Here is a 14,993-nt window from a genome sequence, read left to right as displayed (position 1 = left end):
CTGCCCTCGACATCAAGGCAGCATTTGACCGAGTGTGGCATCAAGGAGCCCTAGCAAAACTGGACTCAATGGGAATCAGGGGGAAAACTCTCCGCTGGTTGGAGTCATACCTAGCACAACGGAAGATGGTTGTGGTTGTTGGAGGTCAGTCATCTCAGCTCCAGGACATCACTGCAGGAGTTCCTCAGGGTAGTGTCCTCGGCCCAACCATCATCAGCTGATACATCAACGATTTTCCCCCCTTCATAAGGTCAGAAGTGGGGATGTTCACTGTTGATTGCACAATGTTCAGCATCATTCGCGAATCCTCAGATACAAAAGTAGTAAGTAACATTCATTCCACACAAGTGCCGGGCAATGACCATCTCCAACAAGAGAGAGTCTAACCATCTCACCTTGACTTTCACTGGCATCATTATCGCTGAATCCCCCACTTTCAACATCCTGGGGGTTATTATTGACCAGAAACTGAACTGGACTAGCCATATAAATACTGTGGCTACAAGAGCAGGTCAGAGGCTGGGAATCCTGTGGTGAGTAACTCACCTCCTGACTCCACATAGCCTGTCCACCATCTACAAGGCACAGGTCAGGAGTGTGATGGAATACTCTCCACTTGCCTGGATGAGTGCAGCTCCCACAACATTCAAGAAGCTCAACACCATCCAGGACAAAGCAGCCCTGCTTGATCGGCACCACATCCACAAACATTCACTCCCTCCACCACTGACGCACAGTAGCAGCAGTGTGTACCATCCATAAGATACATAGCAGGAACTCACCAAGGCTCCTTAGACAGCGCCTTCCAAGCCCATGACCACTACCATCTAGAAGGACAAGGGCAGCAGATAGATGGGAACACCACCACCTGGAATTTCCCCCCCAAGTCACTCACCCTCCTGACTTGGAAATATATCGCCGTTCCTTCACTGTCACTGGGTCAAAATCCTGGAACTCCCTCCCTAACAGCACTATGGGTGTACCTACACCACACGGGCAGCAGCGGTTCAAGAAGGCAACTCACCACCACCTTCTCAAGGGGCAATTAGGGATGGGCAATAAATGCTGGGCCCAGCCAGCGACGCCCACATCCTACATCCTTTGAAAAGAATGAACAAAATATCAAAAAAACAAATTAACAATGGACAGAGCCCAGAAGGAAGAGGAAGACTTTCAAGCGATGGTTCCCAAATCTGTCCACCACTGGGGGTTTTCCTCATCTCATGTCTGGCTCTGTTGTCGATTCACTGAAACAGATTGATCACTGTGATTGGTCAATAGCTCCATTATCAAGAAACTGCCAGGGTGGACATGGGATAACATCAAGCTGACCTTTCAGACCAAGCCAAAAGCTTATAAGACCCCTGTTCTCGGCACCTTGCTGTGTGGGTGACCGACAGTTATCACGAAAAGAAGCTCAACAAATTCAAACTTGCTTTCTGCGGTGCATTATGGGAATATCCCAACAGAGTCACGAATGTGGCTGTCCTTTCGAAGGCAGAGCTCCCAGGTGAGTTGGCACTGAAACTTCTATAGCCAGAGAGTGGTGAATCTATGGAAGTCATTGCCACAGAAGGCTGTGGAGGCCAGGTCATTGAGTGTATTTAAGACCAAGATAGATAGGTTCTTGATTGGTAAGGGGATCAAAGGTTACGGGGAGAAGGCGGGAGAATGGGGTTGAGAAACTTATCAGCCATGATTGAATGGTGGAGCAGACTCGATGGGCTGAATGGCCTAATTTCTGCTCCTATGTCTTATGGTCTTATGGTCTTATGATCAAATAGAGGCAGTTTCATTGGCCCGTCCGCAGGTTGGATGATGGTTGCTTTCCCAGGGATCTTCCGTGTGGTGAGGCAGCCAGAGCCAGAAGACCAGTGGGGCCTCCAAGGCTCCACTTCAACAAGGCCGCGCTTCAACAAGGCCGCGCATCAACAAGGCCGCGCATCAACAAGGCCGCGCATCAACAAGGCCGCGCTTCAACAAGGCTCCGCTTCAACAAGGCTCCGCTTCAACAAGGCTCCGCTTCAACAAGGCCGCGCTTCAACAAGGCCGCGCTTCAACAAGGCCGCGCTTCAACAAGGCTCCGCTTCAACAAGGTTGCGCTTCAACAAGGCCGCGCTTCAACAAGGTCGCGCTTCAACAAGGCTCCGCTTCAACAAGGCTCCGCTTCAAGCACGCTTGTCAATGTGACATGAAGGCCCCAAATATTGGCCACCACACCCTGAGAAACACCAACTTGTGAAAGAGGCAAAATGGCGACATCACCTGTAACCCGGCGTGCACCACGAAGATGCGCAGCAACGGCAGCGGCAAGGAGTCTGTAAAACAGCTGGCCTCCCAAGCATTGGTGTCCACAAGCACCAGCAAAGGAGCACAAAGTGAGGACACTGTCACCTCCGTGGATTGTTTGCTCCAAACCCACGGTCTCTCACATATGGGATGATGCCAACAACACCCGGGATGGAATGAATGATGGAATGAAACATAGGCACCTACACCTCCGAGAGGGACAGATAACCACTCACAATAGATCGGGATGTCAAGAAGCGATGTTGGAGAGGAGGCGAGGACACGCTGTGGCGGCAAAGAAGGTTTGGTCCTTGATGTGGCAGGAGGACTCTTGAGTTCCCTCTCACATTCGTCCAAGTTCGTATTGTACAGGAGACTGAAAGGCAGAAGGAGAACAAAGTTCAACTTAGAGACAACAAACAAAGCAATGTAGCCATCCCAATTGATATAACATTTACAGATGTGGAAACTGTGCTCTACACTGACCTATCAAACACTCCCAGGACAGGTACAGCACGGGGTTAGATACAGAGTAAAGATCCCTCTACACTGTCCCCATCAAACACTCCCAGGACAGGTACAGCACAGGGTTAGGTACAGAGTAAAGCTCTCTCTACACTGTTCACATCAAACACTCCCAGGACAGGGACAGCACGGGGTTAGAAACAGAGTAAAGCTCTCTCTACACCGTCCACATCAAACACTCCCAGGACAGGTACAGCACGGGGTTAGATACAGAGTAAAGCTCCCTCTACACTGTCCCCATCAAACACTCCCAGGACAGGTACAGCACGGGGTTAGATACAGAGTAAAGCTCTCTCTACACCGTCCCCATCAAACACTCCCATTATAGGTACAGCAAGATGTTTAATACAGACTAAAGCTCCCTCTACACTGTCCCCGTCAAATACTCCAAGGGCCGGTACAAGACGGGGTTAGATACAGAGTAAAACTCCCTCTACACTGTCCGCATCGAACACTCCCAGGACAGGTACAGCACAGGGTTAGATACAGAGTAAAGCTCCCTCTACACTGTCCCCATCAAACACTCCCAGGACAGGTACAGCACGGGGTTAGATACAGAGTAAAGCTCCCTCTACACTGTCCCCATCAAACACTCCCAGGACAGGTACAGCACGGGGTTAGATAGAGATGTAAAACCCCCTCTACACTGTCCCTATCAAACACACCCAGGACAGGTACAGCACGGGGTTAGATACAGAGTAAAGCTCCCTCTACACTGTCCCCATCAAACACTCCCAGGACAGGTACAGCATGGGGTTAGATACAGAGTAAAGCTCCCTCTACACTGTCCACATCAAACACTCCCAGGACAGGTACAGCACAGGGTTAGATATAGATTAATGCTCCCTCTACACTGTCCCCATCAAACACTCCCAGGACAGGTACAGCACGGGGTTAGATACAGAGTAAATCTCCCTCTACACTGTCCCCATCAAACACTCCCAGGACAGGTACAGCACGGGGTTAGATACAGAGTAAATCTCCCTCTACACCGTCCCCATCAAACACTCCCAGGACAGGTACAGCACGGGGTTAGATACAGAGTAAAGCTCGCTCTACACTGTCCCCATCAAACACTCCCAGGACAGATACAGCACGGGGTTAGATACAGAGTAAAGCTCCCTCTACACTGTCCCCATCAAACACTCCCAGGACAGGTACAGCACAGGGTTAGATACAGAGTAAAGCTCTCTCTACACCGTCCCCATCAAACACTCCCATTATAGGTACAGCACGGGGTTAGATACAGAGTAAAGCTCCCTCTACACTGTCCCCATCAAACACTCCCAGGACAGGTACAGCACGGGGTTAGATACAGAGTAATGCTGCCTCTACACTGTCCCCATCAAACACTCCCAGGACAGGTACAGCACGGGGTTAGATACAGAGTAAAGCTCCCTTTACATTGTCCCCATCAAACACGGGGTTAGATATTAAGTGGTTATAAATGCTAGCTGTCCCAGTGACAACCACATTTTGAAAGAAGATGTTGCGAGCTGGTCTCTAACCACACCCTGGCTAAAAATAGTTCATCTGTGATCAGCCAGTGTCTTAAAGTCACAATGGCTGAAAGGAAAATTCGAAAGCCCAGAGAAGTAACTGTTTCCTGTGCATATCAACCACTTTCATTAATGAGAAGTACTAAGTGAGAATTATCAGATTACAGAAAAACCACAAATGGGAAAATAGCCAGAAAACTAATTCCTCATTGGACTTTGTCATTTCAATCAGTCTTTCTGCTCAGAGAATCAAATGCACACCGCGTGTGTCAAAATATCATTATTCCCCCCGATCACCTACTCTTCCCACCCATTTAATCCCCTCCCACAGCCCCATGTACACTCTCCCCCTATCACTGTCTCTACCCACCCATTTAATCCCCTCCCACAGCCCCATGTACACTCCCCCCCATCACTGACTCTACCCACCCATTTAATCCCCTCCCACAGCCCCATGTACACTCCCCCCCTATCACTGACTCTACCCACCCATTTAATCCCCTCCCACATCCCCATGTACACTCTCCCCTATCACTGACTCTACCCACCCATTTAATCCCCTCCCACAGCCCCATGTACACTCTCCCCTATCACTGACTCTACCCACCCATTTAATCCCCTCCCACAGCGCCATGTACACTCTACCCTATCACTGACCCTACCCACCCATTTAATCCCCTCTCACAGCCCCATGTACACTCTCCCCCAATCACCTACTCTACCCACCCATTTAATCCCCTCCCACATCCCCATGTACACTCTCATAGACACATGAACGTTTACAGAACAGAAGGAGGCCATTCAGCTCATCATGTCTACGCTGGTCAACAAAGATCTGACTACACTAACCACAGTTTCCAGTGCTTGGCCATTAGCCCTGGAGGCTATGGCATTGCGAGTAAATATCTAAATAGTTCTTAAATGTTACGAGAGTTTCTAACTCAACCATCCTTTCAGGCAGTGAGTTTCAGACTCCTACCACCCTCTGGGAGAAAAATTTTCTCCTGAACTCCCCTCTTAGCCTTCTACCTCTTACCTTAAATCTATGCCCCCTGGTTATTGAACCCTCCACTAATGGAACAAGTGCCTTCCTATCTACTCTGTCTATGCCCCTCATAATCTTATACATCTCTATCAGGTTCCCTCTCAACCTTCACTGCTCCAAGGAAAACAACCCCAGCCTATCCAATCTTTCCTCATAGCTCACACCCTCCAGCCCAGGCAGCATCCTGGTGAATCCCCTCTCCAGTGCGATCACATCCTTCCTATAATGTGGTGACCAGAACTGCACACAGTACTCCATTTGTGGCCTAACCAGCATTTTATACAGTTCCCACATAACCTCCCTGCTCGCGTATTCTATGCCTTGGCTAATAAAGGCAAGTATCTCATATGTCTTCTTAACCACCTTATCCACCTGTCCCACTACCCTTGGGGATCTGTGGATATGCACACCAAGGTCCCTCTGATCTTCAGTACTTTCCAGGGTCCAAACATTCATAGTGTAATCCCTTGCCTTGTTAGCCCTCCTCAAGTGCATTACCTCACACTTTTCCAGGTTGACTCTGCTCTGCCCACCCGACAAGTCCATTGATATCCTCCTGCAGTTAACGACTATCCTCCTCACTATTTACCACCCTACCCATTTTCCTGTCATCCAAGAACTCCTTGATCGCACTCTCCCCTTTTTACTGACTCCACCCGCCCATTTAATTTTGCATAAACGTTCTTTGATGCCTGAAAAAACGAGGGGTAAACCTTTATAAAATCAACCATACAAGACACAGAAAATGCTGGAAAGACTCGGCAGGTCTGACAGCGTCTGCGGAGAGAGAAGGAGAGTTAACATTGCGAGTCCATGCAACTCTTCCTCAGAGCTGAAACGCAAAGGTTTGTAACGATAAAGACAGAAACCGTAATGGGGTTTGAAGTGAAGAGCAGGGATGGGTCTTCAGAGCAAAAGGGAAGGTCTGTGATAGGAAAGAGAGGGCAAGAGGCATTCACCGGCCAAAGGTTTTGTGGCAATGAGTAAAGGTGTGTCCAGGTGAGGTGAATGGCAGGTCAGGAGCCCACACAGCGCAAAATGAAGGACTGAATAAATAAACAAGAAAAGAAAAGGAACTGGCAGTAAATAAAAATGTGGTGGTAGAGATAATGACCCAAAGTTGTTGAGTATCAATGTTGAGTCCAGGACATGGCGGACAGGGCCAGAGCGCCAAGTTGCAACACGCAGAGGTTACATCAGTTCAAACGAGATACACAAATCTCTAACAATATTCATGGAGTACCACACTGTCAGGAGGTCGTTGTGGCTCAGTATGTCATGTCTCTGCCTCTTAGCCAGTAGCTCCAGGTTCAGGTCCCACCCCAGGATTTGATGGCCACAGAAGATGGGTCAAGAACGTGATCAAACAGGTTGAGGATAAGCCTCCAAATCCTTCCCACACACGGCAATAGCAGGCAGTGAGAGTGGGAAAGGTTCCTGGTCAGACGTGTGATGGAAAGACCATCTGTAGTGGGCCTACGTGCAGGATTGTGTGATATTGGTTACGCTCATGACAGAAAGGCAGCATGCTCGCAGCACAGATGGAGGTCATTCAGCCCATCATGTCTGTGCCAGCTCTCTGCTAGCAAGTCCAATTCAGCTTGTCCCATTCTCCCACCTTGTTTCCCATAGCCCCAAAAACGTCTTCCCTTCAGAAAGATTTCATTGGATCTTTCGGGTCCTGGTCTAATAATCTGTCTTGTGCGAGTTCAGATCCAGTATGGCACTCTGAGAATTTCAATTCAATTTAAAAAGCCAGTAGAAGTAAGAGTGACCATGAAATATTGGATGGTCATAAAAACCCAATTGGTTTACCTATGTCCCCCCCAAGGGAAGGAAACCAGCCATTCTTAATCAGTTCAGGTCTATCTGTGACTCCAGTCCCATGCCAACCACTGACATAGGAGCAGGTGATTTAACCCCTCCAGCCTGTTCTGCCATTCAATGAAATCATGGCAGAACTGGGACCTAACCCCATATACCCACCTTTCCCCATATACATGGATAGTTTTAAAATTGACCTTGGTTAACAAAAATCTAACAATTGATCAAATATCGCTTGCCATTTGCAGGAGACAGTTCAGAATTTGGACCACCCTTTGTGTGGCGAAGCATTTCTTAATCTCACTCCTGTAAAGTCTGGCTGTAATTGTTAGACTCTGTACCCTAGTGCGAGACTCTCCCACCAGCAGAAATAGTTTCTCTCCATCCACCCCATCAGTTCCCCTTGAAAACTTCAATTCAGAATTCTGGGTTTGATAAATAGAGGCAGAAAGTACAACGCAGGGCAGTTATGTTAAATTTGTATAAAACACTGCTTCAGCCTCAACTGGAGTATTGCATCCAATTCTGGGCACTTTAGGAAGGATTTGAAGGGATTAGAGAGAGTGCAGAAAGATTCACAAGAACAGTTCCAGGGATGAGGGACTTCAGTTGCTCAGACTTCAGATGATGGATTTTTTTTATTCATTCATGGGACTTGGGCTTCACTGGCTGGGCCAGCATTTATTGCCCATCCCTAATTGCCCTTGAGATGGTGGTGTTGAGCTGCCTTCTTGAATCGCTGCAGTCCAAATGGTGTAGGTACACCCACAGTGCTGTTAGGGAGGGAGTTCCAGGATTTTGACTCAGTGACAGTGAAGGAACGGCGATATATTTCCAAGTCAGGATGGTGAGTGGCTTGGAGGGGAACTTCCAGGTGGCGATGTTCCTAGGTATCTGCTGCCCTTGTCCTTCTAGGTGGTAGATGACGTGGGTTTGGAAGGTGCCGCCTAAGGAGCCTTGGTGAATTCCTGCGGTGCATCTTGTAGATGGTACACACACTGCTGCTACTGTGTGTCAGTGGTGGAGGGAGTGAATGGTTTGTGGATGTGATGCCAATCAAGTGGGCTGCTTTGTCCTGGACAGTGTCGAGCTTCCTGAGGTTGGAGGAGTTGGGACTGTTTTCCTTGGAGAAGAGTAGGCTGAAAGGAGATTTGATCGAGGTATTCAAAATCATGAGGGGTCTGGACAGAGTAGAGAGGGAGAAACTGTTCCTATTGGTTGAAGGATTGAGAACCAGAGGGCCCAGGTTTGAGGTGATTGGTAAAAGAAGCAATGGTGACATGTGGAGAAACTGTCTCACACAGCGAGCGTTTAGGATCTGGAATGCGCTGCCTGAGAGTGTGGGGGAGGCAGATTTAATTGCAGCTTTCGAAAGAGAATTGGATAATGATTTGCAGAGAAAATATTTACAGGGCTGTAGGGAAAAGGCAAGGGAGTGGGACTGATGGTATTGCTCTTAAAGAGAGCCAGCACAGGCATGGTGGGTTAAATGGTCTCTTTCTGTGCTGTAGCCATTCTTAGATTCTATGAAATCACCACATAGACTTGTAAGTTCCAGTGGTTACAACCCTAGATTGTGTAACCTTTCTTTGTAATGTACAGCCTCAATGTCCAGGCTATCATTCTGGTAAATCTGCACTGCACTCCCTCCAAGGTCAGTATATCCTCCCTAAGGTGTGGTGTCCAGAATTGTTCACAGTTACTCCCGGTGTGGTCTAACCAGGGCTTTTGTACAGGACTTTTACCCTTTATATTCTCAATTCAGGAATTCAATCTCTCTCTCTCTCTCTCTTTCTTTCTCACTCTCTCTCCCCAAGTACCATGCCCCAAACGGGTGTTAATCTATTGGACCTCCATATTAATCTTGTTCCAGAGGCGTGGATCATCTCATAGGAACAAAGGGCTTAGGAGCAGGAGTAGGTCATTCTGCCCTTCAAGCCCACTCCGCTACCATAAGATCGTGATTGATCTGATTGTGGCCTAACCACTTTCCTGCCTGTTCCCCATAACCCTTGACTTCCTTGTTGGTCAAAAATCTGTCTAACCCAGCCTTGAGTATATTCAGTGACCCAGCCTGCACTGGTCTCCGGGGAAGAGAATTCCAAACACTAACCACCCTCAGAGAGAAAAAAATTCTCCTCATCTCCGTCTTCTCTTTCTCCTGAACACCAATGGGCATTGGCCCAACCTCTTCGACCTTTCTTCATAAGATAAGTCCCCCATCTCAGGAATGAGTCCAGTGAAATCTCTCTGTACTGCTTGTAAATTAATTATATCTTTTTTTCGAATGAAGAGACCAAAACTGGACACAGTACTCAAGATGTGGTCTCATCCACACCATGTACAGCTATAGTCTAACCTCCTCACATTTATATTCCAATCCCCTGGCAATAAACACCAACATTCCATTTGCCTTCCTAATCACTGGCTGTACCTGCACACTAACTTTATGTGATTCGTGAACACCCAGATCCCTCTGCGCCCCAGAGTTCTGCAATCTCTCTCCACTTAAATATTCTGCTTTGCTATTCTTCCTGCCCAAGTGGACAACCTCACCTTTTCCCACACTGTACTCCATCTGCCAAATTTTTCGCCCACTCACTTAACCTGTCTCTATCCCTTTGCAGACGCTCTATCTCCGAATGACGTTCGTTGGTGGTGCATTCATCCAGTTTGCAAGGCTATTTAATAAGATCTGGTTCTGTTGAAGAGTCATGCGGACTCGAAACGTTAACTGTGTTCCTCTCCACCAATGCTTCCAGACCTGCTGAGCTTTTCCAGGTATTTCTGTTTTTGTATTTAATAAGATCGTTCTTAGTCTACCTCGATCTCTTTAACCAGCGATCTTTCCCATCAGTATCAGCCTTTCTAAATCCTGATTTCTCATTTTGTGCCCAAGAAATTCCAACCATCTTTTCCTGATCTTGGTCATCAGAGTTCTTTTGGTCCCAGCTTTTACTCGCACCCCTCCGTTGGTAGGGTGACTTGTCCGAGATATCTCCATTATTCACCTTTGTGTCCCTGGACTGAAATCCTGAAATTCCCTACATTGCGCAGCACCCAGACCCAACAGGTCAAGTAGAATTATTCACCACCTTCAAGCAACAGCTCGGGATTAATGACAAACACCAGCCTTACCAGCGACACACACCATCCCAACAACGAACATCTTACAATGAGACAGTAAAGCCCACCTGATCCAACCATTAAATGTTCCGACATAAAGAATCACTCCCTACTAAAAACCTTTCAATGCTGGATGAACTGAAATTCAATATTGGGACTGGTAAGATCTTTGCAGCTTAAGGTTATGCAGCAAAGTCTGGGAATAGTCGTTTGGTAGTACAGAGCTTGAGTATTACTGAAAGAAAGAGACATGTCAAAGCTTTTCATCTTGCACTCATCAGGACACTCGCAAGAATACCAATATTAGGGGAAAACAACAATTTATACTGCATGTGAAGAGAGTGCTGATTGCTTGGCAAGTGGCAGTGCCATGGAGAATGGTCTGTACCTGTACTCAGTCACCATCTCTGGTGCATTCTCCATGGCAAAGCCACTTGCCAACCAATCAGCACTCTCTTCACCTATAGTATCAATTATTGTTTTCCTTTATGTTGGTGTTTTGGCGAAGTGTCCTGATGAGCGCAAGACAAAAAGTTTTGACATGTCGACAAAAAGCTTTGACATGTCTCTTTTTTCAGCAATACTAAAGACTGGTAAATGAGCTCAAGGTACAGATCAGTCATGATCTAATTGCTTGATGAAACAGCAGCAGCTTGCATTTATATAGCACCTTTAACCTAGTAAAGCATCCCAAAGGTGCTTCACAGGAATGTTAAACAAGATGTGACATCAGATCACATAAGGATACATTAGGACAAGTGACCAGAAGCTTGGTCAAAGAGAGAGGTTTTAAACCTGAGACTAAAAGAACACTGCTGACCAAGGGCAGGGAGAGGTGATTGGAATTTATAGGGCACAAAATGAGAGATCAGGATGTAGTAAGACTGATGCTGATGGAAATGATCGATGGAAAAAGAGGTCAGGATAGACAAAGAACAATCCTTCTGAAGAGCCTCACAAACTGGACAAATGTACCAAGGAACCTTGTTTAAAGGTAGAGCATCTTAAAGGAGGAAAGCCAGGTAGAGGGGTTTAGGGAGGGAATTCCAGAGCACTTATTGACCAGCCAGCTGAAGGAACGGCCACCAATGGTGGAGCGATTAAAATCAGGGATGCTCGAGAAGCCAAAATTGGAGGAGCACAGAGATCTCGGAGGGTTGTAGGGATGGAGGAGATTACAGAGATATGGAGGGATTTGAAAACAAGAATGAGAATTTTAATATCAAGGCACCACTGGACTGGGAGCCAATGTAGGTCAGCAGGCGGAGAGGGTGATTGGGGAATGAGAGTCAAGGGGCTGAATGGTCTACAGTTCCTCTGAGTTTAAGACTTGGTGATTGGCACATCTGCCAAACAGATGCCACCAGTAGCTGACATTCAGCAGAAGCTTTATGAAAATAATAAACACCCTGCTCACATAAAGAGATCGATAATCCTCACTTGAATCATGATTGGAAGAGAGTTTGATAATCTCCCCTAACGGTGGAAGCTCTGATCAAGGGCAGCCAAGAAACAACTCAAGTATTTGTTCAATTGATAAAACAGCAAATTGGCCAGTCTTTTCTGAATGTGAATGATTCGCTCATCTATACGACTGAAACAAAACACATGGAACGAGAAAGAGGAACAGGTTATACGCATCAATGCTCAAACATCTGCCAATGTCCCTTTCTTTCATTGCAAAATCAGATTGGACGTAATTCTGGAAGGTTCCATCACCACAATGCTCGCCTCAGTCTGCCCCACTTGGTTGAACAGCCTTCACCCCTCCCCCACCACCCTCACCCTCCCCAAAATATCCCATTATTTTTACAACTATTGAACATAGAAGCATAGGAAGTAGAAGCAAGGGTAGATCATTCAGTCCTTCAAGCCTGATCCACCATTCACAGAATCACACAGTGCAGAAGAGGCCCTTCGGCCCATCGGGTCTGCACCGACACGTGAGAAACACCTGACCTACCCACCTAATCCCATTTACAGCACTTGGCCCATAGCCTTGAAAGTTATGACGGTGCCAAGTGCTCATCCAGGTACTTTTTAAAGGATGTGAGGCAACCCGCCTCCACCTCCCTCCCAGGCAGCGCATTCCAGACCCTCACCACCCTCTGGGTAAAAAAGTTTTCCCTCACATCCCCCCTAAACCTCCTGCCCCTCACCTTGAACTTGTGTCCTCTTGTGACTGACCCTTCAACTAAGGGGAACAGCTGCTCCCCAACTGCTTCAATATGATCATGACAGATCCTCTATCTCAACGCCATACTCCCACTCTCTCCCCATTACCCTTGATGCCTTTAGAGTCTAGAAATCTATCTATTTCCTTCTTAAATATATTCAGTGACTTGGCCTCCACAGGGGTAGAGAATTCCACAGGTTCACCACCCTCTGAGTGAAGAAGTTTCTCCTCATCTCTGTCCTAAATGGTCTACCCAGTATCCTGAGACTGTGACCCCTTGTTCTAGACCCCCCAGCCAGAGGGAACATCACCCCTGCATCCACTCTGTCCAGCCCTGTCAGAATTTTATATGTTTCAATGAGTATACCCTTTCTTATGTATGGAGACCAAAACTGCACACAATACTCCAGGTGTGGTCTCACCAAGACCCTGTACAGCTGCAGTAAGACATCCTTGCTCCTGTACTCAAGTCCTCTTGTGATGAAGGCCATTTGCCTTCTTAGCTGCTTGCTGCACCTGCATGCTTGCTTTCAGTGATTGGTGTACAAGGACACCCAGGTCCCTTTGTACATCAACATTTCCCAATCTATCACCATTTAAATAATACTCTGTCATTCTGTTTTTCCTACCAAAGTAGATAACTTCACACTTATCCACATTATACTGCACCTGCCATGTATTTGCCCACTCACCCAACCTGTCTGAATCGCCTTGAAACCTCTTAACATCCTCCTCACCACTCACATTCCCACCAAGTTTTGTGTCATCAGCAAACTTGGAAATATTACATTTGGTTCCCTCATCCAAATCATTGATATAATTGTGAATAGCTGGGGCCCAAGCACTGATCCCTGGGGTACCCCACTAGTCACCATCTGCTACTCCAAAAAAACCCATGTATTCTTACTCTCTGTTTCCTGTCTGATAACCAATTCTCAATCCATGCCAATATATTATACCCAATCTCATGTGCTTTAATTTTACACACTAACCTCTTATGTTGGACTTTATCAAAAGCTTTCTGAAAATCCAAATACACCACATCCACTGGTTCTCCCTTATCTATCCTGCTAGTTACATCCTCAAAACACTCCAGTAGGTTTGTCAAACATGATTTCCCTTTTACAAATACATGTCGACTTTGTCTAATCCCATTGATATTTTCTAAGTGTCCTGTTATCACATCCTTTGTAATAGATTCTAGCATTCTCCCTGCTACTGATATTAGGCTAACCAGTCTGTAATCTCCTGTTTTCTCCCTCCCTCCTTTTTTAAATAGTGGGGTTACATTTGCCACCCTCCAATCTGCTGGGACTGTTCCAGGATCTACAGAATTTGGGAAGATGACAACCAACACATCCACTATTTCCATGGCCACCTCCTTTAGTACCCTGGGGATTTATCGGCTTCCAGTCCCATTAATTTCTCCCAACACTATTTTTTTAACATTATTAATTTCCTCCAATTCCTCCTCTGCATTAGACCCTTGGTTCTCTACCATTTTTGGGAAGTTATCTGTGTCTTCCTCCGTGAATATAGGACTAAAGCAGTTGTTTAATTGCTCTGCCATTTCCTTGTTCTCTATCGTACATTCCCCCATTTCGGACTGCAAAGTACCGACACTTGTCTTCACTGATCATTTTCTTTTTAAGTACTTATAGAAGCTTTGACAGTCCACTTTTACGTTCCTTGCAAGTTTGCTCTATTTGTACCCTCTTAATCAATCTCCTGCTGAATTCTAAACTGCTCCCAGTCCTCAGACTTGCTTGACTCTTCTTCGGAGCTAGAGGGGTAGGAGACGTGATGTTTCACATTTCTACTTCCCTTTAGCCGGAAGAAGGTTCGAAAGGTTAACGCCGCTTCCCTCTCCACAGACACTGCCAGGCCTGCCGAGCTTTTCTAGCACTTTCTCTGTTTTTATTTCAGATTTCCAGCAGCTGCGGTATCCTGCTTTTTATTTGGTTGCGATCCGGTTCCCCTGTCTCCACGAAAACTCCAGGGGGAAGGGGGGTGAGGGGGCAGTGCAAAGGTCGCTTGACGCTTTTCACCCGCCCGCCAACCGTTAGGCAAGATGGGCAGCGTAAATCTGACTTGAATTTCCTTTCTAACGGCCTTAAAGGGCCTTTTAATTGGCGGCAGGCGCGCTGCTGGCTCTGGCGCTCGCCTGCCGAGCGAAACATCGCGGGACCGCACGATGGCATCATGAGGCTCGTGCGTCATTTTACGCTCGGCCAGATGGAGGCGCACACCCACCCAAACACCCACCCGGCCGACCTTAATATTCTGCCCCAGCGTCTGCCGACGAGGGTATATCTTTGATTCCTGGCTACTCCTGAGGTGGGGGGGGTGGGGGGGGGGCGCGCCAACCCTGGAGGGTTGGCAACCCCACGCGCCATGTCTAGCCCAGGGAGGCTAGGCCGGGCTTACGGCTTGACCCGGGCCTCTGCAAACCAAACCGCTCTGCTCTGCTTCCGTGATGGCACAACAGTCGCGCGCCGGGTCGGATAAT

At 47.3% G+C, this 14,993-nt stretch overlaps 1 protein-coding gene across 5 annotated transcripts in view; it reads right to left on the bottom strand.

Annotated features, from left to right (window-relative positions):
* LOC121284386 (arf-GAP with Rho-GAP domain, ANK repeat and PH domain-containing protein 1-like) overlaps positions 1–14,993 on the bottom strand; it is a 225,971-nt gene that overhangs the window by 194,337 nt on the left and 16,641 nt on the right. For all 5 annotated transcript variants that reach the window (XM_041199816.1, XM_041199818.1, XM_041199817.1 and 2 more), the window contains exon 2: positions 2,526–2,665. In XM_041199816.1, coding sequence (XP_041055750.1) covers positions 2,526–2,665 — 140 coding nt within the window. The remainder of the gene's footprint in view (positions 1–2,525; positions 2,666–14,993) is intronic.

The sequence above is a fragment of the Carcharodon carcharias genome, chromosome 11, assembly GCF_017639515.1.
Source record: "Carcharodon carcharias isolate sCarCar2 chromosome 11, sCarCar2.pri, whole genome shotgun sequence".
Lineage (NCBI taxonomy): Eukaryota > Metazoa > Chordata > Chondrichthyes > Lamniformes > Lamnidae > Carcharodon > Carcharodon carcharias.
This window is presented reverse-complemented; position numbering and strand designations above follow the sequence as displayed.